The sequence below is a fragment of the Acinonyx jubatus genome, chromosome C2 (genome assembly GCF_027475565.1).
Source record: "Acinonyx jubatus isolate Ajub_Pintada_27869175 chromosome C2, VMU_Ajub_asm_v1.0, whole genome shotgun sequence".
NCBI classification, from domain to species: Eukaryota; Metazoa; Chordata; class Mammalia; order Carnivora; family Felidae; genus Acinonyx; species Acinonyx jubatus.
The window spans coordinates 85,846,375-85,873,418 of NC_069384.1; the positions used below are offsets into that span (position 1 = coordinate 85,846,375).

Sequence of the window (27,044 nt, forward strand, 5' to 3'; positions counted from 1 at the left end):
GGAATTATTGTAAAAATAATTTTGACCTCACTGATCCTAGAGTTCCCCAGACCACACTTGGAGAACTAGTGATCTGATTTAATAAAAGATTTCACATAAATTGATCCAAGTGTACCTCACACAACAAGGTTTTAAAATGACTTCTTGGGGCACCTGGGTGGCTCAGTCAGTTGAGCGTCTGACTTTGGCTCAAGTCATGATCTCACAGTTTGTGAGTTCAAGCCCTGCAAGGGGCTCACTGCTCAGCGCAGAGCCTGCTTCAGATCCTCTGTCCCCCTCTGTCTCTATCTCTTTCTCTCAAATAAATAAATTTTAAAATGACTTCCCATAGAACAGAACAGAGAGACAACTAACAAGGGCTTCAACTACATGTGGCCATGGGAAGGACCAAGTGGGGAAAAGACAGTGGATTCCATGTGGCTCAGTGAGATGTTGGGGCAAGGGCAAGAATAGTTGAAGATAGCATTAGGTTTTGGTGCTGGGTCACTGGTTGGATGGTGATGCCATGAACAGAAATCAGGAGAACCAGTTGTAGGTTTCCCCCACCCCCATCCCATTTTCCATATTCTAAAATGAAGCATCTTTTTTTTTAATTTTTTTTAATGTTAATTTATTTTTGAGAGACAGAGCACAAGCAGGGGAAGGGCAGAGAGAGGGAGACACAGAGTCCAAAGCAGGCTTCAGGCTCTGAGCTGTCAGCACAGAGCCCGACCCGGGACTCGAACTCACAAACCACGAGATGATGACCTGAGCTGAAGTCGGACACTTAACCGACTGAGCCACACAAGTGTCCCTAAATACCAGGTGTTAACAGAACTTCTAAGTGGAGATAACCAACAAATTATTAGAATCAGAGTCACAAAAGGGAAGAACTGGAATGAACTTATATCACCTAGACCATTTGGAGATGAAGAAAGTGAAGCCCTGATAGTAACTTGCTGACATCCCCAATCCCTTCTGGAACAGGGTGGGGTATTAATAAATGCATATGTTTAAAAGGAAAAAAAAAAATAAATGAATAAAATGAGTTCTATTATCCCTATTATACAGTTGGGGAAATGGAGGCTTGGAAAGATAATAAATTTGCCTAAGGCTAAATGCTTAGGATTCCAACCCAGATGTTCCGAGAGCAAATCAATTCAGCCCCAGCCGCCTCCCATATTACTATCACTAATAGGAAAAGTTAAGCCACTTTGTTTCTGAGTAGGGCCAGATGCTTCCTCTTCAACCCTAGTTGTATAATTCACATTTGCAAATGGATTCTGTCTTTAAATTACCCCTGAGGTAGGGGGAAAAGGAATGCATTAATGAGTTAGCCATGGTTTTGCTATTACTCTTTCTGTCTCACATGACATTCTTAAAATAAAATTCCCTTTTTCTTTCTGGTTTTGCTATACTGAACAACGATTTTTCACAAAAGAATAATGAGACAACCAGAAGGTTGTTCCTCTGATGATCTAAAACACCTCAGAGAGGTGATTTAGGGTTTTGAACTAAAAGAAGTTAATCCATTTTTGTTTTTTAAGTTGCTAACTCTGAAATTTGTTGTATTTTTAAATGTCTGTTTTTCTACCCTCTTAGAGAAGCGGTCAGCAATTTTCTCACTGCCCTCAGTTTGCAAAGAAAAAGCAGGAATCAACAGCAAGTTCCTCATCCTGCAATCTCTGGGAATATCTGGGCTGCCCTCAGAATCGCACTTTCTCTGATGGACCAACCAGAACTCTTCCAGGCGGCTAATCTCGGTGACCTGGATGTCCTCCTAAGAGCTTTCAACTTGGATCCTTGAAGGAAAAGAAAAAAAAAAAATTTAAAAATGATAAATCCTTATCTGTGTAATTGTACTAAGAAATGCAAAACTATTTTATTATGAATTCCAAAAAGGATAAAACCAGATGTCCGAAAGGCCATGGTGATATGACACAAGGGAACTCCTACAGACGATGCCCAGTCTCTGTTCAGATTCAAAAGCACAAAATGTTGTACATAGAGTCAAGAAGAAGAACTGAGAGACACAAAGACAAACCAAGATAAAGTAACCGTGTGTGAATACTCTTCACAAGCTGCAAGCATATTCAAAACACGTCCTTTGGGGTTTTTGTCCTCACTTTTGCAGCTGATGACACACCTAAGGAACTTGCTCATAGGACACCTGGAGAAAGCACTGCCTCTGATCAGGGAATTCTGACTGTTTCTGAACTATCTCCTGCAATTCCCCCTTTTACAACGTAGTTTGGGCCAAGGTGCATGCACATATATTAACCCTTGACTAAAGAGAGGCATTGCTTAGACCTGTTCCGATTTTAACTTTTACTGTAGCCCTTCGACTCCAGAGAGGGAGCTTTGCTGGCAAAAGCAGTTTTTGCACTAGAAATTTTTGCTGTTCCCAATCAAAACTTTTCTGGGACTGTATATACGCACTTTAATATCTTATTTATGCCTTGCTGGAGTTTTGTTCCGTTGCTCCAATTTTTAACTTAGGGGTGAAAGATTCAAGAACTCGGCCTTGTTAGATCAATGGACCAAATAAAAATTCCTGAAAATAGTTTTTCATAGTGTAGAGTTTTGAAGGAGTTTTTCTCAAAGCAGATAGGACACAGGGTGTAAATATGTCAAACACAGATCTTATTCACATGCTTTCTGGGACCGTATGAACTTAAGCAAGAGACATTGTACTGTCCCTTCATGCATTCTCTGCAGGGAGGAATTTGGATGATAATGGGATTTCTATAGAGTTAACATTAACTTGCTTAAATGTCATACTTTACTTGCTTTCTGACTGCCCTGCACACCAATATTCCTTTTAAACTTTTAATATTTTAAATAGTATTTCGTAAGAGTGATAAATACATTTTTTCCTAAAAATTTAGTGTTTTCTTAGTTCCATAATAATCTGCATTGCTCTCCCTTCTGCATTCTAAGTGATAGAAGATCAATATTTTCTAGCTGAATCTCACTGAATGTCAGTGGTTTAATATGAAACATGCATGCTCCTTTGGCTCTCATTCGGAACATTTATCAAGTGTCAGGAACCTTCTGTCGGTAGTGGTATTTTATTTCATTGATTACATTCTACTCACTTCTGCAGGGTGTGTTGTGCCCTGTTGGGGCTTGGTGATTATTTGGATTGACATCATTTTTTAAAGAGTTAGAAAAATTGTTTGCAAAATGCTAACCAAAACATAAGATCGCCAGTGTCCAATTCTAGCAAGTTGTTCTAATAAGTGGTCCCATTATTCTTTATTGTTTCTCCTTCCTTCCTTCCTTCCTTCCTTCCTTCCTTCCTCCAGAATCTTCCCCAAAGCAATCTGATCCCAACTTTTTCTTCGTGTTCTTTGGTTAATAGTAGCTGGTTACTCTCATGATTATAGTTACCAAGCAAACAGCATTTGAGTCAAGACAGTTTAATTGACTGGAGAGTTAGCTTCTCCTGGTGAGGGCAGTGGAGGAGGGGAGCGGGGTGTGCAGGTAGAAATCCTCTCCTCTATTACCTTGGAAGTTCCTCAGGTAGGAAGGGGCCTCAAGGAAACAGGAAACCACAAATCCTTGAAGTTCACGTGTGTTATAACGACAGAGTTTATAAAGATGAAGAGTTTTTAAGGTTTATAAGGACAAAGAGCCCTGTGGTGTGCCAGGCTTTCATCTTCACTGTCAAAGCTCACTTGGGCAAAGGTGATGCCCCCAGCTGGACAGCAGAAGGCAGAGGCATTAAGGCATTCACCATTGGGCGGTAGTGACAACCCAGTCTTTGCCTACTTCCTTCCAGTCTCAGCAGCAAATAAAGCTCAATATTTTCAAGAATATTCTTTATAATTTTAGAATCCTAGAATTCAGTCTAGGAAGGACTCTCGGGGCCAGAGTCCAAGTTCATGGCAGCTGCCTGCTTGAATATCCCTGAGAGAAGAACATCCATTCCATGCATGTCCCTCCCGCCAATTCCCGTGCGTTCACTGGCTGACTAGCTGATTTGCATCCATCGTAGTCCATTAGGAGCCTCTGAACGCAGGATTCAAAGCCAGCTTTGCAGGTTTCTGTTTATGATGCCACTCTATACTTTCAACAGTAACTGAATTTGCAGTAATAACAATAGGCTGTTTTCTTAGATTTGTTGGCCCTACATGCATGACATCAGTTAATAGTTTAAAGCCTGACAGTAGGGTAAATGCAGGATACTTTGATATAATTTGATTGTTGCTAAGTGGTGACAAATTTTGCAGCCCAAGTTTGATTTTGCTGTCAGAATACCAAGTGAATTCAGAGGAGAGTAGACAATTTTCCATTCCCATCATACTTGGATAATTTCAGTAGCACTTTCTTCAATATATCTAGTGTCCATCAGAACCAAGATTTTCATAGTCCGTTGCCTATCAGGAAGTGCAGAATTATTGCCCAAGATATTTTTCAATAGTATTTTTAAACAAAATTAAGTAAAAACAGTTACTAAAAAATAAGTGAAAGTTTATATAAATCAGAGCACCACCAAAAATTAGTAAGATTTTAGAATGATCTTTATTGTATGCATTTTTCAAGTATATACACATTTTTTAAGACAGAACTGGTTTTGGTATCTTACCCTGGTGGTATGAAATTGTCATTTATTCTTTCCATTTCAAAAGGCAGGGTGTCCTTGGTTCCTGTCTAAGGCACCCTGGGAAGGCTTTGAGTTCCTTTTTTCTGAGAGTCTTACTAAGTAAGCCTAAGATCTCTTAGAGGATGGTACTGGTTTTCTAGAATGGCCCTTCAGTTGCATGGATGTAACTTTTAAGAACTTATTTTCACTGGCAGATTGGATGAGAATGCAGAGAAATCCAGTGATCACTGCTGAATTTCAAGATATGTTACACCTATGTCTAGTGGGCTATTTCTATGTGCTGTTGTACCTTGACAGTGGGGATGAGGCTTCCTCTTAAGGTCATTCCCCATGACACCTAAAGAAAGGCAGATATTGTCCATCAGGAAGCTTTTAGCAGACAGCTATGAGCTGTGCTTTCTCAGCCAATCTGTATTTGAGCTAGAATGGCAAATTAGAGACACTTCACTGGGCTAGAATGTGCAGGACATACTCACCTTCAGAGTTGGATGCCACTCTTCTCCTTTTCTTTAAAGAGAACAATTATGTTGTATCTTGGGTCCATGTCTAGATACTCATACTAGGTAAGTCTTTCTAGTATATTCCTGCTATACAAGCAAGACTTGAACACAAGTATAGCTAGTCCCACATACAACAGGAGTTCCCAAAATCTCTTCCGTACACTTTATCCATGAGCTCTTTGGGAATATAGAGAAAGCAAGATGGTCATTTTGTGTCCCTTCCTCATTTGCCCCTCAATCAGTTCCACAAGACTAACTGCACTTTAAGTTAGTGGTTGCTATTGTTTTATACCTTGAAATGATTCTGAAAGGATTCTAGAAACAGGGTATTCTGAAGGTTTCATTTGTGTACCAATTTTTTTGAGTTCTTATATTTTAGAAATTATTAAACATGCACACACATGATTTCAACTTTGTAAAATGATTTCAAATTCATTCCGTCTCCAGATTTTACTGCACAGTTTCCCTGTCATCTCAGTATTTATAGAACTGGTTGAAATTAAACTGTTTTGAACTAAGAAGTAGATAGATAGATATATATTTTTTTAAAGAGTGTTCATAGATGAACTCTGGCATAAGGTTTGTAAAAAGGCAATTTTTAAAAAATAAAATGTATAACCTCAGGTAAAAAATAACGCATGCATTAGTACTTGCAAATCTGCCTACTCAAATATTAACCAAAGCATGCAAGATAACTGTACTGAATGTAAATTTACCCAGTGCATGGTTAAATCTCATAGGGTAGCCTATTTTTCCTTGCTTCTGAGCAAGGAAACATTTTCATGAACTTTGCATTATAGTTTTACTATTTGCTTTTAATATCTTCTTGTCAAGACTGTTTTCCTGCTATCACACTACACTGAACTTTACAGATATTCACACATCTGGCTTATGCAGTGTTGCAGCCAGTGCCAAACGAATCTACTGAGGAATCCAGGTACTTAGACATCTAAACAAGTTTTAAACCAGTTGAGGCACAACAGATCCAAAACTCAAAATCCGTGTGTCTGAACACTACTAAATGCAATTGTGTTGATTGCCTCCACAGAGTTTTGGGTTCAAAATTCTGAATCGTGCATTTCAAATATTTTCTAAAATTTAGGAGTAAATTAGAAATACTGACCTTCTAAATAAGGTGGGAAGGTTGGGGTAATGTCAGGCACATGAAAACCACCATAAGGCAAAGTGGACGTGACGGCTTAATTTCCACAAATGTCACATAGTGAGTGTGTGGGTGCCACACCATTGGCCTCAACATGGCCCTATTTATATGATGAGTGAGTGAGCTATGTGGGCCCCATTCCTTAAGAAACTGGACTTGGTCTGTATGTCTAAAAACACTGAAAGTCAGAGATAATGAGGTGATTTCATGGTCACTCAGAATGAACTTGGAAGTCCTCTCACTGCCTTTTTCTGTAACCCCTGCTTCATGAAAAAATAAGGGCAAGGAGACCAGAAATGGAGGGAGCAAAGCTCACTAAGACAAAGCTGGGGGTGAGTCTTATGTTGCTAACAGCTTTGTCACCATCTCACACACCGCCAAACACACACATATAAGCTCAAAGACGGAAATCCTCAAACTCCTAGCAAAGACTCGTGTGGAGGCATTAAATAGTTAAAGAGGAGAAAAACCAGAAAATCAAAAGTGTGAAGTTTAACAACCTCTCACGTGGTATTTTGCCTTGAATAAAGTTTCCGCTCCCTGTGACCTCTGCAGACTTACCAAAATAACACACTCTAGAAACCAGTGCCCCAATCTCAGAACTGTTGTCTCAGGACCTTCTCTACAAGAGAAAACTAACTTGCAGTGTTGCAGGGTGTGCGTGCAAAACCCTGACAGGCTCTTCAGGACGCTTTTAGAAACCCGCATTCGAAACAATATGAAGATGAAAAAACAGCAGGCAGTTCTTTGCTCAACAATAAAATGTGTGTCGTTTTTTTTTTTTCTTTGAATTTCTTGGAGAGGGGAAATGGACTGACAAAACAATAGTAAGGGATATACATACACAGCTAGGTAGTTTGGCATTTTCACTGAGATATGTAAAAAATTAGCCTAGATACCATAAAGAATTGTACAATGCGAGAAATGGTTCATGATTGAATATGTTGCCAGTAGTTAAAGGAAATAAAGCAAACCTAAATTTTTACCAATGTCCCCCCATATCACCTGACTCAAACCCTCTTCAACTTTCATTGCCCAAATTTGTTTACATTGGTTGAAAAAAAAAACCTGATTAATTTAATAACTTTTTACAAACTATAACAGGCATTTATTAACTATTTAGAAAAGACATTTCTATATATTTTGTATATCTACGAATATTGCATATCTAGTCTAATCTAAAAATATTAAGACAAATGGCAAATTCTTCTGTGATGCTTCTCTATGCTCAATAACGTTTAAAATCTTGGGATTTCATTTTTAAGCTGAAATAGATAACAAAAAATTTAACTTTAAATGTTTACATTGAGTTTTTAAGTTAAAACCAACCCAAATTAAGTGACCTATAGTAAATTAATGGCAATGGGGTGAGGGTGTAAAAGTTACAGGCATACTATGTGATAATGTATCTGTGTATTTAGTGAAATATTATGTATCATAGCACAACTCTGTTGGATAATAAGGCTTCATCTTAGTATTTCCCTGCATTGCTCTTTGAAATAAAACTACTACCATAAAAATAACCTATCATATTGATGTGTTTAATTTACTCCTTTGGCTTATAATTTGCAAAGTACCAAGATTAAGGTAGTATTTTTGTACTATTATTGGAAGCATGCCTTCCCTTTTTCACATTACTAAATTGTATTTATATTTGTGCAATTTTAAACTATGTTTTCAAATAAACTTTGTCTGTGGCTTCAAGGTCTTTTGAGAAATCTTTCAAAATGGGATTTGGGGGTCAGAATTGCTTCAAATCATATATAATCCAATTTGTACTATTGATAAAAAAAAGTCTTTTATTGAATAACCACCACATATGATGTTGCATGAGCTATCTGGAAATCAAGAATGCATTTTTACATATAAAACAAAACTTTAAAATCTTCTTCCTTTGTTAATTTTTTAAGAGTAAAATATTTAACCTGAAATTGGATTTTGTGATTTTTTTTTAGAATAAAAATATTAAAATATATTTCAGTTTTAGGGTCTTTTTTTTTCTTTTCTTTTCTTTTTAATCAGTCAATAAATATTTGAGGTTCTATTACGTGCACGTACTGTTCTAATGCAGGAGTGGTAAGTAAATCAAATCAAACTTGCCCTTGAAGAGCTTAGATTTCTGTGAGGGATCAACAAATACTTTAACACATAAGGATGTCATGTGCCAAAAACTGCTAGAAGGACAAGGCAAATGAGGTATTATGAGAGAAACTGGGGGCTCCTTTTTATCCATAGATGGTCAGGAAAGATTTCTCTTAGGTGATGTTTGGGCTGAGCTTTGAACACCAAGAAGCCCACCAAGTGGCACTGGGAACAGCTCTTTGAAATATTCTCGGCAGAGCCAACAGCTACCACAAGACACCAAGGCAGGAATGAGCTTGGTGTGTTCAAGGAGGAAGGAGCCCAGGATGGCGAGCGCTGTGAGCTGGGGAGACCTTAGGAGATGCCCTGGCAAAGCAGGAGATTGTTGGTGGCCTTCCTGGAGCACATAAAGGGTGGATTTGCCCTCAAGCAGAGAAGGGATGCCACCGAGACAGATGTTTCTGTTTCCAGAATGTTTACTAATGAAGTCCTTGAGTGGTCAGGTTGGTGACGCAGGAACAATAGGCTTGAAGAGAGCCACACAGGCACACTGAGCCCCCCTTCTCCCTCTTCACTAAGTCCTCTTGCTATAAAGCCAACAACCTGGTGGAAGTTCATTTTCTCCTCTATCAAATCAGGCTGTACCTCCTTCTTTCCCACTTCATGGTTATTTTACCCAGCGGTGAATTGTGGCTCCTCTCCCGACCCCTTGCATAACTTAAACCTTTTATTATGTCTCTTAATCCTTTTTAAGCGTGAATTCTATTTCCTCAAACAGCTGCTTCACTCCATGTGTATACATGAAAGCAGCCCAAGGTTTGAAGTGTTTTTCACATTCCTTTACAATTCCTTTACAGTAATGCCTTACCTATCCAGTACTTTAGGGCTCACAAGGATGTATTTTTTTTCCTTACTTATACCTCATAATAAATAATGCTGCCTGAAAGGAGATTAGAGGGGGAGCGAGCCAAAGCATAAGAGACTCTTAAAAACTGAGAACTGAGGGCTGATGGGGGGTGGGAGGGAGGGGAGGGTGGGTGATGGGTACTGAGGAGGGCACCTTTTGGAATGAGCACTGGGTGTTGTATGGAAACCAATTTGACAATCAATTTCATATATTGAAAAAAATTAAAAAATAAAAATAATGCTGCCTGGCTATCAACTTAATGAATCAGAACCTTGGAAACTGACAATTTTAGTATTTTCATCTAAGGAATTAAGCCATTTGATTCTTAGGAGGCCCCCTGCTTGAGTTTGCTCACCTGAGTTTAGAAGGGTGGAGACCAAGCAGTGCAGCCTTCCCAGGCCAAGGTCTTTGAAAAGGAAAAAGAAAGGAAGCTAACACTTATTGAAACCTGCCATGTGCCACATTCCTACGCCATTATTTCTACTACGCCATTTTAACCCTAATGCACACTCAGGTCCTCTGCTTCTCCCCTCCTAAAATACACACAGTCTATAATTAATATTATTGCAAATGATGAACATAATAGCAAAAACTGTGCCAGGTGGAAGAAAAACATCTTACCGATTAAGAACTGACTAAAGATCACATCTACTATTAAAAACTGCAAAAACTGGCCCAGGAAAAAGTAAGCTTGAGAGAAATCTTACCAAGACGATGGCTAAGAGTGCTTACAGGAAAACTGGCTACTGATTCAAAAAAAATGACAAAAGAACAAAATCTTGACAAAATCTAGAGTGGCAAAATTTGACCTGGTAAAGGTGGACCCGCTGGAAATCATGGCCACAAAAGGGACTCTGCAATAGGAAAAGTTCTAATAGGGAAAATGTGATGAGGACCAAAAGCTGAAGACTCAGACTGTCTTCATAAAATTTACAGAACTGAGGGTGCCCGGGTGGCTTATTTGGTTAAACATCTGACTCTTGGTTTGAGCTCAGGTCATGATCTTGGGGTTTTGTGAGTTCAAGCCTTGCATTGGGCTCTGCATTGACTGTGCAAAGCCTGCCTGGGATTCTCTCGATCCCTCTCACTCTGCTGCTCCCCCACTCGTGCTGTCTCTGTCTCTCTCAAAATAACTTGAATTGATACCAATTAAACTAATTTCATTAAAATAGAAAGGAAAATATAAAAGCTTGGAGAGAGTTCAACTGAATAACTGTTTCACACCTCCCCTCGCCTCGCCTCAAATCTCCAATCTCCCCCACCCATGGTCCCTCCAAGCTGAGGATCTCACTGCTTACTTCCCTGAGCAAATTAAAGCAGGCAGGACAGAATCCCCAGACTCTCAATGCTCCCACTCTTCACAGCCGCATCTGGCGCTCTTATCTCTGCCCTCCTCCTGTCCCCAAAGACGGGCTCCCCAGCCGGTGTCTAAAGTCAGCTCCAACTGAGCACGAGATCCCATCACCTCTTGCCTGCTCAAGGGCAGCAAACAGCAATTCTCACCTTTCTGTCCTACATCCTCAGTATTGTGCCTATTTGACCATCTTATTTCCCATATTTAAAAACAAAAACCTCTCTTGTTCCCAGCCCACGTCCTGTCAGCCACCATCTCTTCTTTGCTTCCCTTTGTGGCAAAATTCCCCAAAGAGTGGTTTGCATTCATCTTCTGCAGTTCCTCCCCACCCCCCAAACTGTCCCCATGGAGATCACCCATGACCTCCAAGTTGATCAATTGTGTAGTCAACTCGTCTGACTTAACCTACCACAGTTACTTGACAGTTGATATCTGTTGCCTCCACTTGGCTTCCACTTGCATGCACTGTTCTCTTGATTTTTGCCCACGTTAGTGTTCACTCCTCTCAGAGTCTCCTTTGCTGGCTCATCTTCTCCTGGACTTCTTATATTGAGCCTTTGCTCAGTCCCTGGACCAGTTCCATTTCCTGTCTTCCTCCACTGGTGATCATACCCAGTCCCTGGTTTAAATGCCATCTTTAGTTTTTTTACTTCAGTCCAGACTTTTCCCTCAAAATCCGGAGTTGTATATCCAGCTTCCCACTCAACATCAACCACGGAGATCTAACAGGCATTTCAAATTCAACACATCCCAAACTTGCGATCATCTTTTCCCATCAATACCCCCCAATCCCACCAAGCCTTCCCTATCTTTGTTGATTACAACTACATTCTTTAGTTGCTCAGAGGAAGAACTTTGGGGTCTAGCTTGGCTACTATCATTCCCTCACATGCCACGTCCTGCCCATCAGGAAATCCTACTGGCTTTACTTTCACATGTATCCAGAATCTGACTATCCTTGCTACCTCTACTGCTACCATCCCATCTATGTGAGCCATCATCCTAGCTCACCTTGCTTACCACAGTAGCCTCTACTTTTATCCTTGCCTCCTATCAGCTAATTTAGAGAACTATCTTCCTGAAACTTTGGTCAGATCAGATCATTGCTCTACTTAAGAGCCTATAATGACTCCCAATGGCACTCCAGAGTCAAGCCCTTCCAATGCCTCCTGGCTCAGGCAATCTGGCCCCTCTCCAACATCTTCCCCTATTCCTCTTCCCCTCATTCCCTTCTCTCAAATCACACTGGTCCCCTTACTGCTTCTCTGACATAATAGATTATGCTCCCACCCTGGAACCTCTGCTCCCATGAGTCCCTCTGCCAAGCATATCTTTCCCCCCCAAATATCCATTTAGATGACTCCTTCACCTCCTTCAAGTCTTGGTTCAAATCTCACCTCCAAAAAAATGCTTTCCCTGCGTACCATATTTAGTAGCAAAATCCACACCTCCCCCCATTCTGCTGTTCTTTTTTTCCATAGCACATAGTACCTTTTAACATATTATATAATTTACTTATTTCTTATGTTTAGCATCCGGCTCTCCCTGCTAGAAAATAAACTCAACAAGGGCAAAGAGTCTGGTCTTTGTTTACTGATATATTCTAAGAAAAGCAATGCCCAGCACATAGATATTCAGTATTTATTGAATGATGAACCATGTTATATACATTAACAAAATAAATTGGCTTAATGACATCATCTCCAGAAAAATACTTTGGGGGAAAAAAGTCATCAATGTTGGTATAATTCTGATTCTTTACAAAAAAAAAAGATTTGCTAGACTGAAATAAAGGGTCAAAACCTCCACAGGGTCAAACTGCTAGTTAAAATAGTGATGTAAAATAGCACAGTAAAAATATCCTGTGCCACCAGACTGTGAAATGTTTGACGTAACTTATCTCACGTATTATTAGGCCCCCTGCACAGATGACAAGACTGAGTTTCAGAAAGTCAAGTCTCTATGCCTCTACTCTTGCCGTTCTATCTGTCCCCTACCTCACTGAAAGACTTTTCCTAGTAAATTTTTAAATAATAGGTTGCATGCGAATGAGAATAACTTACTGTTTCCTATTAAATTTCCTCACTACAAATGATTTGCCACTGACCACATTCGAAAAGTGGGACCTTAGATTCAAACAGTGCATACACACCATGGTAGACTCTCCCACTGGGCACAAGGAGACAGAACAAAGTGAATGTAAGCAGCATCTGACTTGCAAACATTGTCCTAAAAACTTTATAATGTGTGAGTCATAAAAAAAATCCTCCATCCCAATCATTTCCTTCTCCTCTTCTCACCAAAACATTATGGCACAACACTGATGTTGGTCATTTTACTTGGATTTTTAAAAATGTATAGATTCTTTTAAATTTTTTAAATATTGAGGGGCACCAGGGTGGCTTAGTCGGTTGAGCATCAGACTTTGGCTCAGGTCATGATCTCACAGTTCGTGGGTTCCAGCCCACCGTCGGACTCTGTGCTGACAGCTCAGAGCCTGGAGCCTGCTTTGGATTCTGTGTTTCCCTCTCTCTCTGCCCCTCCCTGGCTCATGCTCTGTCTCTCAAAAATAAACAAACATTAAAAAGAAAATTTTTTTTAAGTATTGAATGGACATGTTTTAAGTAGTAATAAGCATACCCTATATGGTAGGCAAAATAATGCCTCCTCAAGGATTTCTATATCTTAATCCCCAAAACCTGTGAATGTGTTATCTTACATGGCAAAAAGGAACATTGCAGATGTGATTAATTTAAGGATCTGGAGATGGGAAGTTTATTCTGGACTATCTGGGTGGGCCCACTGTAATCATAAGGGTCCTTATAAGAGGGAGCAGGAGAGCCTGTCAGAGGCCATAGGACAATGGACACAGACACTAAGTGACGTCCATGTTGTTAGGAGGCCACAAGCCAAAGAATGAGAACAGAAGAGTTTCTAGAAGCTGGAAAAGGCAAGGAATGGATTCTCACATAGAGTTTCCCTGCCAACAGCTAGATTTTAACCCTGTAAGACCCATTTTCATACTTCTCACCTAATAAATGTGCTCTCTTGAGCCACCAAGTTTATAATCCTTTGTTACAGCAACAATAGGAAACTCATACAACCTACAAACATGGTGCCATTGAAATGCTGAAATCCCTTGGTGCAACCAGTATTGAGCACGCTGGCACCTGCATTAGGGAAGCTACCAGCAAACTGAGAGCCACAGAACCACAGCAGGGTCTCCACTGACTCCAGTATTGCACCCGACATCCATTCGAGAAAGACTAAAAGACTTCCCTGCCTCGGCCTCTCCCTCCTTTACAAAAGAAACATCTTGCACCGTTGCTGATGTTCCACTACTGATGGGAATGAGGCGGCCTTGGTGCCCACACCAAGAAACCCTAAAGAGAAATAAAATCAGTCATTGTCTTGGGTTACCTGTTCCGTTGATGGATGAGAACCCGCCAAGGGCAGAATCAGTTTACCTGGCATTTTGCAAAAGAAAAAAGAGCCATAAAGGAACCTCAGATTGTGAGAATAGCTTTTAATTTTAAAACAACTGAAGCAATAAATCATCCATCTCTCTTTCCATCACAGGCAATGCTCTCCCCAAACAGTTGAGATATTTTAACAGCAGCTGTGACTAGTGCAAAATAAAATAAATACAAACTCTTTCAGGAGTCAACCTCAAACCTGCTGGGCAGGTGGGCGCAGGCAGCAGGCTCAGCCTCTGCCCAGGCCGATAGGAGCGGCGAGATTTACACCATACATCATCACACCCAGCTCTGAACAGACCACACAATACCTGGGGAGGGGAAACCACAAGAGAATGTTGCCTAAGGTGGAGCAAATATGCCCAGCACCCTCATGTAGCCAGCATCCTTGGCACATGGAAGATGCTTGAAAAATAAGTGCAAAGTTAGCTTCTAAGCAAAGCTGAAGGAACGCGGTTTGGGGCTCATTTGCTTTAGTTTTGTTTTGGTTTGGTTTTTTATTGGAGTCTTATACATACTGGTTTTTACATAGAAAGTCTTCTGCTGTCTGGAAGGCATTCTGTGCCTCACCGAGCTGACTCCAGCGAAAATATGTGTGTTGCTTCTGTCTATTGGGAGAATTACCTTCCACACGTGGCATCTCACTGCTGACTCCACACCATCTAGAACCTAGAGCAGCACCTGTCCAAGTGCAATGCCAGCCACAAGTCTAATTTTAATTTTGGTAGCCATATTAAAAAAAAGAGAAAAAAGGAATAAGTGAAATTTTAGTAACAGCTTATTTATCTAAAATATTGTCATGTTAGCATGTAACCAATATAAAATACTGATGAAATATTTTACGTTCCCTTCTTTTTGGTACCAAGCCTTCAAAATCTGGTGTGTGTTTTACATGAACAGCACAATTTCGATTTGGACAAGCCAAATTTCAAGAGGTCACTAGCTACATGTGGCTACTGACCCCTGCACCCAGTAGCACAGATCCAGCACATTTTAATACAAACTCTTTCAAGATGATTTACGGTGTAGGGAATCTTCATGGCACTGGGTAGGTGATCTTATACACCAACGTAAGAGTACAAAATCTTGCTCTGTAACCTAGGATTTCTGACCGAGGCAAAGGGTGAAATCACATTCCATCTAATCCCATCCCCTGCTCCTGCTCAGCACCTGCCATCTCCCCAACAGACTACAGAGATAGTGTAATTTAGCAACAGTGATGCTCACAAGAGGAAGAGACATCCTTTCTGTGACAGACAACTTTCTCAGTACTTACTTGGGGATCATAGCTATCACTGAATTAGAGTAAGAAAATCGTCTACACACGTTACAGATTTATTTGCTGAAAGTGGTGCCGAGCTTTTTCATCGCAGGAGGTGTTTTAAACAGACTTTTTCATTTTTGAAGGGGATGGGAACAAGGTATCTTGTGGACTAAGAAGTGGAAAGTTTCAAGAACGGAAGAGAAAGAGGATAATTACCAAAGGAAGTGGGAAGAGAAGTTGGGGTGGGGACACTAAAATGATGCAGATTATAAACTGGGGAGTACGACCTATAACAAACCAACAAGTTACATCTAACCTCTGTGTGCTCCCTCATCCCACATGTCTAACCCCCATAGTAACTACAGGAAAATAAAAATAGAATCGAATGTTAGGGCAGGAGGGGACTTCTGAGCTGATCCAGCCTACCGCACTCATTGTAAAGAAAAAGGCCCAGAGAGGTAAAAGGCCCACGGCACCTGGAGTGGCGTCGGGCCACGGAACCCGGGTACGCACACTGGACACTGCAGGTCATGGGAAAGAATGATGTTGGGAGTCACAGGCTCAAGCTACTCGTGCCGGGCTTCCTGTAGCCCAAAGTGAGCGTGGGGGAACAGCAGGCACATTCTCTTATAGTTGGAAGAAAACAGCCGTGTCAATTCAAAATACCGAAGCAATGTTGACGTAAATGGCATTAAAACATGATTCTTCCAGTAGTCCTTTCTGCATGCTTTTTTCCCTTAAAAAAAAAAAATCCCCCAATCTGAACCAAAACTGGATTTCTGATCAGTTATACGGGCATTCAGATCAATTGACAAAATAAAAACTTTGATACATTTTCCAAAGACACATTCATTGGGATTTTACACAAATGGATATCAAAAGATATTTACAGGAAAAAAAAGGTGCACTCTTTCACACGTATACCCACACACGGTGAGAATTTCACAATTACACCACCACGCCTCACACAGAGGACTCCTAACAGGCTGATAATCTGACAAAATCCACACATTACTCCAGTTTTCAGTCACAAATAATCTCGTCAACATACATGGTAAAATTAAGGAGTATGTTCCAGACTTTTATTCCAGGGAAATCTGCCTCGTATATATTAAGGTATACATATAAACACGCTTTTAAAAGCAAGAAAGAAACACATTATTTGCTCCAGTTTTTCCCCAACTCTCAATCTGAAATAAAGAATAGCACATATACAAAACTTTGCCTTGTAGAAATAGCCCTTTGTTTTGTGAGGCAGGAAAAAAAGGCAGCCATAGTAATATTCTCTTACAATATGTTTAGGCATCAAAAGGGCTAAGTTTATTTTTCTACTTGAAGAAATTAAGTAATGGATAGCCTATAATCTTGTACTGATTTTACACCATTTTGCAAAGTTTTATTACAAAATTTTTATTTTGTTCAAAATACACATGCTATCTTTGTTCACATTTCAATCCAAACCCCCAGTTATCCCCCGACCCCCGAAGAAGGCCTTCACTTTGTAAGAGCATTGAAAACGAGTCATTTTCACGTGTGTTTGGAGTCAGTATTCTAGGACACTCAGCCAAGGAGACTGGATTTTGTAAGGCTGCTTTGTGTAGGAATTTCTACAGGAGCCAGGGACTCATGTGACAAAGTGGGGCTGCTTTAGGATCTCCAAAACAACACTAAAAGGCGGCACTGGTGGGCACAACCGAGTAGAGTTACTGCACCGTAAGCGCCCTCCTCATGCCAATTGCATTTGTTCCCAAATTGAAGAAAACATCAGACGAGAGAAGGAGGGAGCACACTCTACTGGGACCCACACGGCATACCACCTGCTACTCTTTCAAGGGTCACCGTATCAAACCTCACATATCCTCAAAGCACAGCTGGAAAGAGAGCAGGTGTTATTGTGCAGATAAGGAAGCTGAGGCACAGGGAGGATGAGGGTCTTGCCCAGCTAGGGGCAGCACCCAAGTCTCCAGGCTCCCAGCCTCGGGCTCAGTGCTCCTCAGACATACAGCGTAGCTAATCTCCTGTAAAAGGAGCCCCAATCTTAACCAGAATCCTGACTGCTCACAACTCACCGTGTTGTAATCCACTTGCCCATGTGGTATTTTACCCAACTGGTTCTACTTTATTTTCCTACAGTTTCTAGACAGATCCTTTCTACCAATCAAATGCACGTTAGGCAGACTGCAGTAGATCCTTCTTCATTTGACTGGATAATCTGAAATAGAAACTCCAGAGACTCTAGAATTCGGTACAGAGCTGCAGGAAGATTATAAACCACTCTTGTTGCACTTTTTCATCACATTTGAAACCCTGATCTAATCCCAGGTTGCAACAAAAATACTAAAACACCAAAATGGAAATGATGGTTTTTCACAATGTCATATAAAGCTTCCTTGCATCTGAAGCCCTGAAGGTGCCCAAGATCACACTGCTGGTCACAGCAAATAAGCAGCAAAGGCAAGTCAGGAGGTGATTAGCCCAGAAAGGGCCAACAGGAGACTCTAGCCCCAGAAAAATGTACAAATGGAGGCAGGCAAAGAGCTCAGGGACAAGAAAATTACAGACAAATTTGGGGCACTTAGTGTGATTCCAGGGAGTTGTTACAGGTTATGGTAAGATTAGCTGTTTTAACTAAAAATACATACTATGCCTTAGGGAGAAGGGCTGCTGAGAACCAGAATTCATCTACTTTTATGTGGCAAAGAACAATGTTGTGCTGCTGTGGGCATCCGGCATTCTCCCACAAAATGTCACAAACCCAGGTGGATTCTTGACAACACTTTTTTAAAGGGACAACTCAGCCCTTTTTACTCCTGAAAATCTAAGTGGGGAACCAATTTTTAAAACTGTTCCTGAGTTATAGTTTCTTTAAAATAGTTACTTGCTTTTCTCAGCTATGCTTAAGACCAACTGCTTTAACCTTTAAAAACTAGCCCGTCATAGATCTCCTGGTTGACGATAACAGTCTCACCTTCACACATTCACACAATCACATTATGAATTTTGATACGATTAAATTAAAAATACCTTTCATTGCAGATGCTCTTATCTTCTATACATGGACAGGTCAGAAATTGTGTGTAATGAAAAAACTATGTCACAAATAAAGCCCATCCCATTACTGATTTTTGATATGAAACAAAAATGGGCTTCTCATTTATTTGGGGGTGAGGCCACACCATGGGCCCCCCAAAGCATAACAGAGGGCTGATGGCACATTCCCATTTTTGGTGTGACACTGGCAGATCCCCCACCAGCAGTATAAATACTTTTTTTTTTAAATCATCCTCTCCTTGAACATTTATAAAAAGAAAAACTATCTACAGTAGTGTATCATCACTAATAGAAATTGCTTCCCAGTTCTATTTCAGAAGGCGTCAAATGATGTTCTTTAAATAAACTATAAATACCCCCATGTATTCCTTCATTTCATGTCTGGCTGTCCCAACTTCTGCTTTTTTTTTTTTTTTTTTTTTTTTTTTTGGCAAATTAAAAAGGCGTGTGGCTTCTTCCGGCCAACTGGCACATCTGAGGCTCAGCGTGGTACCCTGTGGTAAAAGTACATGTAGCCCAGGTCCTTAGGGGGCCTTTCTGAGGCACACACCCTGTGGTCATTGTAGATCACCCATCTGAAAACAAAAGAGAAGAATTCGATGATTTCAGTCAGTCCCAGGAAGCTTAGCGGAAAAAAAGTTACTGCTCCATCCTTATAATAGTCAAGGTGTTTTAAGACAAACCCAAGTCTGTTGTATAAAAAGGAACAGAACACTGGTGGGAATTTACTACTACTTTTTTATTCTTGAGCTCAAAAGTGGTCATTAAAGGGGTTTCCAAACATTTTAAACCCTTTGATCTCATAGCCCCTTTTGTAGAAATCCATAGATGGCCTCAGAAATTAAGTCAAAGAATTATGTACGACAGTACTTATTTCAGCCTGAGACATAAAACTAGGTAAAAATAAGAAGTAAAGAGTCATGTGGTAAACTACTGTACAACTATTAAAATGTCTTCAAGGAATATTTGGTAAAGTGGGAAAATTATTTCAATACAGTATGAAGTGGAGAAAAAGGTTAAAAAATTGTATGTGCTGTGTGCATACCTTACTCTTTTAGAAAAGTTGTAAATACATACGTACATTTATATATAGCATATGTACATAGACATATACCCTCTCCCAACGAAAATAATAAAACAAAGAGAAGTGTTATCAAAATATAAACAATGATTATCTTTAGGCTTTCAAATGACATATCCTTTGATTGTTTTTGCACTTTACAAATTCCTTGCCATAAACTGTATGGCTTCTTAAATTATAACTAAGCTCATTTTCTTAAGAAGAATATTTTGCTTAGTAATAAAAAAATTCTCACTATAAATCAAGTGTCTGTGCGCAACTGTTTCATTAATCAAGTTAAGATGACAGCACTAAAAGACATACCAAAAAGGGGCACAACCAAGTCGCAGGGGTGGGGGGACGTGTCTCCCCTGCAGTGCATCTTGTTGTATAAGATCAACATCCCACCAGGACAGGGCAAGACTCCATTTCTCCAGCATCCCAGGGGCTGAGCATTGCCTCAAGCAGGAGGCCGACACACAGGCTGCTCAGAGGAAAGCTCAAGGAAGACAAACCAGTGGGGTGTGTGGGGATCCAGCCCAAGGAGAAGGTTCTGAAGAGAGCAGCAACCTCACATGCCATAGATGTCTTATTCCCGGCTCACCACACACATAGCAATTCTACTTAAGAAGCCAAGAAGCCCACTGTTAAGGCTACAATAAGGCAAAACAGTGGATGTTTAGGGACGCCAGATAAAACACAGGATACCCAGTTAGATTTAAATGGCAGGCAAGCAACAAACAATTTTTTAGTGTAAATACATCCCACGTAATACTGAAGACATGTTTATACTAAAAAGTTATTCGTTGTTTATCTGAAATTCAAATTTCCAGGGCATCCAGTTTTCTCATTTTGTTGGCTAAAACTGGCAATCCTATGGAGGTCCCAAATATCTACACATTCGGCTGGAGGATGTATCTTTATTTTGGGAAGTCACTTTGGTATAATGGTTGAGAGAGGCTTTGAATACCAGCTACTTACAGGCTAAGTTCAAGCTATTCAACTTCTCTGAGCGTCCTGTGTCTTGATGTGTAAAATGGCTTTAAGAGTATATCCCTACAAAACCATTGTTGAGAGCCAAATGAAATAATATAACAATAATATACACCTAATAGAGTCCCTGGTATACAGTAGGTGCTTAATAAAACATGGATATCATTTACCTTCTAAAAAAGACTTACCTTCCTTCTTTTTTAATATGGCAAACATAATGGCCACTCATTGTAGATGTTCCCATGTGACTGATGAACGCAAATAATTCATACACTATGAAAGAAGAAACACCTCTGTTACAAGGCAGCATTACCAGAAACCAAAGCCGCTTCTGATTAGAATTTAAAGCCAAGAACAGTGGGGGCGCCTATGGGGCTCAGTTGGTTAAGCATCCGACTTTGGTTCAGGTCATGATCTCACGGTTTGTGAGTTTGAGCCCTGCACCGGGCTCTGTGCTGACAGCTCAGAGCCTGGAGGAGCCTGCTTCAGATTCTGTGTCTCCCTCTCTCTCTGCCCCTTCCCCACTCTTGCTGTCTCTATCTCTCATAAATAAATGAACTTAAAAAAAATAAAAGCCAACAACAGTGAACCCCAGCAACTGTTTAGATTGAAAGACAAAGACTGTTTACCTTGCTATGCTGAGAACACACACACCCACCCCCACACACACACACCCAAAGTGACATCAAATTTGACCTGCAAATTCATCACAACACAGGACATAAACTATCAAAGCACAGCTGACATTAGATTCCTATCTGGAAGGGGCTTTAAAATCCCATAGCCAAGTCTGGTGGCAAGCTCATGGGTCTAACGGGGAAGTCCTGGCTCTCTCATTTCTAAGCAGCATGAGAGCAGAAAGTGGTTTCCTCTTTCTGAGCTCGTTTCTTCACAGTGATTAAAAAATCCACCCACTTCACAAGGTTGTGTAAGGCGTAAGTGAGCAATTCAGACTAAAATACTATACAAATGTCAGGATTATGAGAAAGACAGCAGAGAGCTGTTGTCATTTATAGAAAAGGATAATGCTTCACAGTAGGCTTCTTGTGGATTCTGACTTGCTCACAATGATACGGGACCAAAATTCAGATTTCATGCTTTCTGAAGAAGAAAATATAGAGCCTCAGTGTAAGACCGATGTTTATTCTCTAATAAGTACCTCCTGCCATCTAGCAAAGTATTCTGGACATCCCCATTCTGAAGGAATTTCAGCTCATGCTCCCCGGGCCAGGCCTCAATCTAAAAACACCGAGTGGGCTCCATGGACTGGTACCCGTCCACTCTGCAAACTGTTACAGGCCACGACGGAGTGTTTACAAACTTTCATAATAATTTCAGAACAGTATTCATGTCTGTTGAATCTAATAAGGAAAGAAAATGAGCTTACCTGTTCATTTTTCTAGTGCTTAATTTGTATTGCATTTTCCAAAGTATTGTTTCTGGACACACTCTTTCCCTTGACCCTCCCTCTCTAATTCCTTCTCTCCTTTGCTGTTCACTCAGGCTCATCCACTTACTTTCCCACAAGTCCCGACCTTACTCCCCCTTCACTTCACATCACGCACTGCTGATCACCTGCTCCTTCCTCAAATATTTGCCCCCAGGACACAACTGTCTCTTGGTTGTTCAGCTGCCTCGTGGGCTCCTCCTCGTCTTCCTGACCTTCAAACACTGATGACCTGGAACTTAGACCTCAGACCTTTCTTTTCTCCATTCTACACACACTCTCTCTCTTTGGGTGATCTCATCCCACTGCATGGAGTTAAATGGAATTATTTTCTTAATTTCTGGAATGTTCATTGCTAATGCCCAGAAATACAATTGAATTTTGTATGCTGATCTTGTTTCTTATAATCTTGTTAAATCCATTTATTAGTCCTAAAAGTTTTTAGTGAATTCCTTTGGATTTTCTATATACAAAATTATATCATCTGCAAATAGACAGAAGTTATACTTCTTCTTTGCTAACTTGGATGCCTTTTATTTCTTTTTCTTGCCTAATTGCCTTAGCTAGAATATTCTATTACAATGCTAAATAGAAATGGCAAGAGTGGACATCCCTGTCTCGTTCCTGACCTTAGAGGAAAAACATTTAGTCTTTCACCATTATGCATGATATGCATATGGGGTTTTTGTAGATGCTCTTTGTCAGGTTGAGAAAGCTCCTTTCATTTCCAGTTTGTTGAGCATTCTCTCTTCGGCCTTATCCATCTCAGTTAATGGTGATTCCATTCTTCCATTCAGGACAAAATTTTGACTTCTCTCTGACACCCATCTTTATTTTTCTTTTTGGTAAATTTTTTTGAGTATAGTTGACACACAATGTTATATCAGTTTCATGTCTCCTCAGGCTCTTTACACACATCCAATGCATCAGCAAATCCTGTCAGCATTTTCTTCAAAATATATCCGGCATCCAACCACTTTTTACCACCTCCACTAGTAATGCCTGATCCTAGTTACTGTCATCACTTGTCTGAATTTTTACAACAGCCCCCTATCTGGGCTCCTTGCTTCCTCCTTGCCCTCTACTGACTATTCTCAGTATGGCTGTCACAGTGGTCTTTAAATGGAAGTCAAACTGTGATTACTACTATTCAAAACCTTCCCAGTGGCATCCTGTATCTCACAGTAAACTCTTCCTCTCACAATGACCTATGAGGCCAATCTCCTGCCCCTCTCCCCCTCACTCCACCCTGGCTACTCCCCCATCCCCCTCACATCACCTCAGCTACTTCCCCCCTCCCCCTCACTCCACCCCAACTATTCCCTTGCTCCCCCTCACTCCATCCCAGCTATTCCCCTTCTCCCCTTCACTCCACCTGGGCTACTCCCCTTCTCCCCCACACTCCACCCCTGCTACACACCATCCCCCTTACTCCACCATGGCTACTCCCCCCTCTCCCTCACTCCACCCTGGCTACTCCCCTTCTCCCCCTCACTCCATCCCAGCTTCTCTAACCTCCTGGCTACTCCTCAAACACCCAGCATGTTCTGGCCTTCAAGCCTCTACACTTATTGTTCCCTCTCTGAAACTATTCTTTCAGATGTCATTTACTTACTTCACTCCTTACTTCATTGAGACCATGGATGAAATTATCACCTCGGAGAGGACTTCCTGAACCACCTTGTAAAAGAGTAACTCTCCCTTCCACCCCCACCCTCACTCCTAAGCTCACCCGCAACCTTGCTTTATTATTGTCCACACAGCATGAAGCAACTCCTGTCACATTACATACTTACTTGTGTGTTTATTTATTGTCTATCTCCTTTTATCTCAGATTAGAATATATCTCCGTAAGGATAAGAAGTCAGTCTGTTATGTTTACTGAAATATTCCTGACACAGAGAATGGTGGCTTAGCATGCAATAGACGCTTCATAGGTATTTGCTGAACATATAAATAAATGTATGAATTAGAGAACAACTCCGTTCACTCCATTTCTTCACTTGTTTTTATATCATCTTATATTGTATATATTTTATAAACCACCTACCAAAATATAAATTAGTAAAATAATTATTAAAAAAGGGGGTTCCTGGGAGGCTCAGTCAAGCATCTGACTCTTGATTTCAGCTCAGGTCACAATCTTACAGTTTGTGACTTCGGGGCCCACGTCGGGCTGCAAGCTGACAGTATGGAGCCTGCTTGAGATTTATTCTTTACCTCTCTCTCTGCCCTTCCCTCCCTCCCTCCCCTCTCTCTCTCTCAAAATAAACTTTAAAAAAATAATTATTAAAAAAGATATCACTCAGAGAGGATTGCCTTTCCCATCATTAACTAAATTTTTGTTGTTAGCTGTCATATCAACTGATGACTAAATCAATCAATCAATAAATAAAATCCAAGTTTAAAACCTGAAACCAGGCAAAAACAATTATGAGTGGCAATCATTTTGCCTGGCACTTAGTTTTTTAAGTAGTGACCCAAGCACCCTTTTTGGTCTTCCCTCCCCTTTGCCCCCCCAACACTAAGAACCTACCCTACAGTAAGCAAGGGAGAGTGTGGGCAGAGACCGGTTCATGTTTCTAGACCCTGGCTGGTTTTTAAAACTCTTTGGAATGGGGTGGCTCAGTTGGTTAAGCATCCAACTTCAGCTCAGGTCATGATCTCAGTGGTTCTCGGGTTCAAGACCCACATCTGCCTCTGTGCTGACAGCTCGGAGCCTGGAGCCTGCAGCCTGCTTCGGTTTCTGTGTCTCCCTCTCTCTCTGCACCATCCCCCCCCCCCATTAACTCTCTCTCTCTCTCAAAAAGGAATAAACATTAAAAAAAATTTTTTTTAACTCTTTGGAATAATTCTATATCAAATTCCAATACTTCAGTCTGAGATACAGTACTGGTCTCCCAAAATGAAGCTGCTCTCTTAGAGTCTTCATGAAATAAAGACAGGACATGATACCCTAACCAAGACTTCCCCCCTCCCATGGAACTGATCCCCAAAACAATGACGTAAATAATTGAACAGAGTATCTAATGAACATTGCTCACATTAAGCACGGGTCATACAATGAAACATGGCTTAGACCACAACAGAGCCAATGAGTTGACAAAACAAGACAGAAAGGGATGGATCCATACATTCCCAAGCCCCCAAAGGCATTTGTCCTCTCTTTGGTTAAAAACAATTCAATGTATACTCAGAATCATAAAAATGAATTAAAGAAAAAAAGGATTAGCATAAATCTTAGTCCTATAATTAAAATTAACAATGTTTATCAATATAAGCAACCACCCCATGCATTATTCAAGACCTCCTGCTGGAACCGCCAGCAAAAGAGAGCATCTCTCCCAATGCATTTGCAAAAACTCAACAGGTAAGAAATCTCAATTGATATTTGCTTCCAAAAGAGAAAGTGAAGGCGAATAAACCCAACAGGGCAGCTACTGCTGATTCTTCTCCAAGTTCCCAGAGGCCTCCCTCTAAAAAAACAGCATCAGTGCACACACTCCCAAAAAAATGTGCAGACCCCTCTTCACGGAGATAGAAAAAGCAGTTTGAGGGAAGGCAAATCATTTTTTAAATACTGACTTGCAACAGAGAAACTCTGGGAAGTACCCGGAAGAGCTGGACAAAATTGCCTAAACCACTATGTCCCTCTAGAAAGCCAGAATTAAACAGTGTCTCCAACTCACATCTTTCCCCCACTTCCCTCTCCCAACAAAACTTGCCCTTTTTTGAACATTAGAAAAATGTGTCCAACCTTCCTAATATGAAGAATGTTTTAATATCAAAATTTTACCACCACCGCCCCTAAACAACAAAACAGCGACTATGCCCTGATTTTATTCTTTGAGAAAGGACTGTCAGAAAACAAGGGTGGCACGTGGAAAACAGAGGAGCCAGGCAGCCTGCCCTTTCATGTCATATGGAGGAATGGCCACCCAAGGGTTGTCTACGGTAGGGACTGGCATACTATGATGGCTCATAAGCTAAATCCAGCCCTCAGACTACTTCTGTACTGCCAAGGAGAAAGGAAGGAGGAGAGGGACAAAAATACCAGATGACATAATTATGGCCCACAAAGCCTGAAACATTTACTCTCCGGCCCTTTAGAGGAAAGGCTTGCTGGCCTCAGTCTAGGGGAATGAAAGTTCATCTCACTGCTTACTACTGACTAAAGGTCCCAGACTTAGTAAAGTTACTCGTTAACTTGTAGATTTTTGTTTGGTAAAAATACAAAAAATTTCTGTCCAGTGGAATGTATACCCTCAAGGATTTATGACCCTGAGACACTAATTTTATATTTAACTCAGCAGTCAAGTTATCTTTCAACATCCTGGCTTCTCCAATTTTTTGAACCAGTAATAAAAACTAACTGGTCTCCTCAGTAATTAAGGAGTCAAAGAAAATCTGTGATACGTGCTCAGTTTATATGTACCTAAAAATCATGATTTTACCTTTTTGAAAATTATAGTTCAACAACTCGTAATGACCTAAAGCAACTCTAGATTCAGGAGTGCAGTTCAATAAATTTGTATTTGTTAAGCCATTATAGCATCTATATGCTGTATATTTGAAAAGCAGTACTATCTTGTAATGGTGTGACACATTAATTAGTCTACAGAGCGTGCACAGAGTACACAAACACCAACAGACTCCTTGAAAGGACCAGCGAGACCCCAGGGGCTCCACAGCTTTTTGGTAAGAAACTCAAACTGAGTCTTCCAACTGAATCTTCCTAACTGGAATAACTGGATCCATTACTCACCTCTAACTCCTTCTGTACAACGGTGGGGGGGGGGGGGGGGCGGGGGGGGCGGGGAACCTACTGTAGGGTAGGTTCCAATTTATTAACATTTGACTCACAAATACCTTATATCTGCAAACAATTTCTACCCAGAACAGCTTGATTTCCCTCATCACTGCTCTGAGAAAAGAACACAGTGGGAGGTGGGGGGGAGAGAACAGGGTAGATTTGGATTTGGAGCTTTGAGAAAACTTCAGAATTCCCAAAAAAAGCAAAAGGAGCATTTGGGTAAATCAAGAACAGCTTAAGGCAGCTGACAACAAAGACAGAGTCTTAAAGAGCCTACAAATGGGCTCCCCAACCTCAGCCAGCTCAAAATTACCAAAACCTCTTGACTTCTCTTTCTTATACTGCCT

General features: G+C 40.7%; 2 protein-coding genes across 13 annotated transcripts in view; one reads left to right on the top strand and one right to left on the bottom strand.

Moving 5' to 3' along the window:
- The window catches only part of PEX5L (peroxisomal biogenesis factor 5 like), a 227,097-nt gene extending 218,872 nt beyond the window's left edge, over nucleotides 1–8,225 (top strand). For all 11 annotated transcript variants that reach the window (XM_027061376.2, XM_053221185.1, XM_027061370.2 and 8 more), the window contains one exon: nucleotides 1,582–8,225. In XM_027061376.2, the coding sequence (XP_026917177.1) occupies nucleotides 1,582–1,786 (205 nt within the window). In that variant the 3' untranslated portion in view covers nucleotides 1,787–8,225. The remainder of the gene's footprint in view (nucleotides 1–1,581) is intronic.
- Nucleotides 8,226–14,104: 5,879 nt separating this feature from the next.
- USP13 (ubiquitin specific peptidase 13) overlaps nucleotides 14,105–27,044 on the bottom strand; it is a 117,970-nt gene continuing 105,030 nt past the window's right edge. For both annotated transcript variants that reach the window (XM_027061383.2, XM_053221184.1), the window contains exons 20-21: nucleotides 20,626–20,710; nucleotides 14,105–18,959 (exon numbers count right to left, since the gene is read on the bottom strand). In XM_027061383.2, coding sequence (XP_026917184.1) covers nucleotides 18,866–18,959; nucleotides 20,626–20,710 — 179 coding nt within the window. In that variant the 3' untranslated portion in view covers nucleotides 14,105–18,865. The remainder of the gene's footprint in view (nucleotides 18,960–20,625; nucleotides 20,711–27,044) is intronic.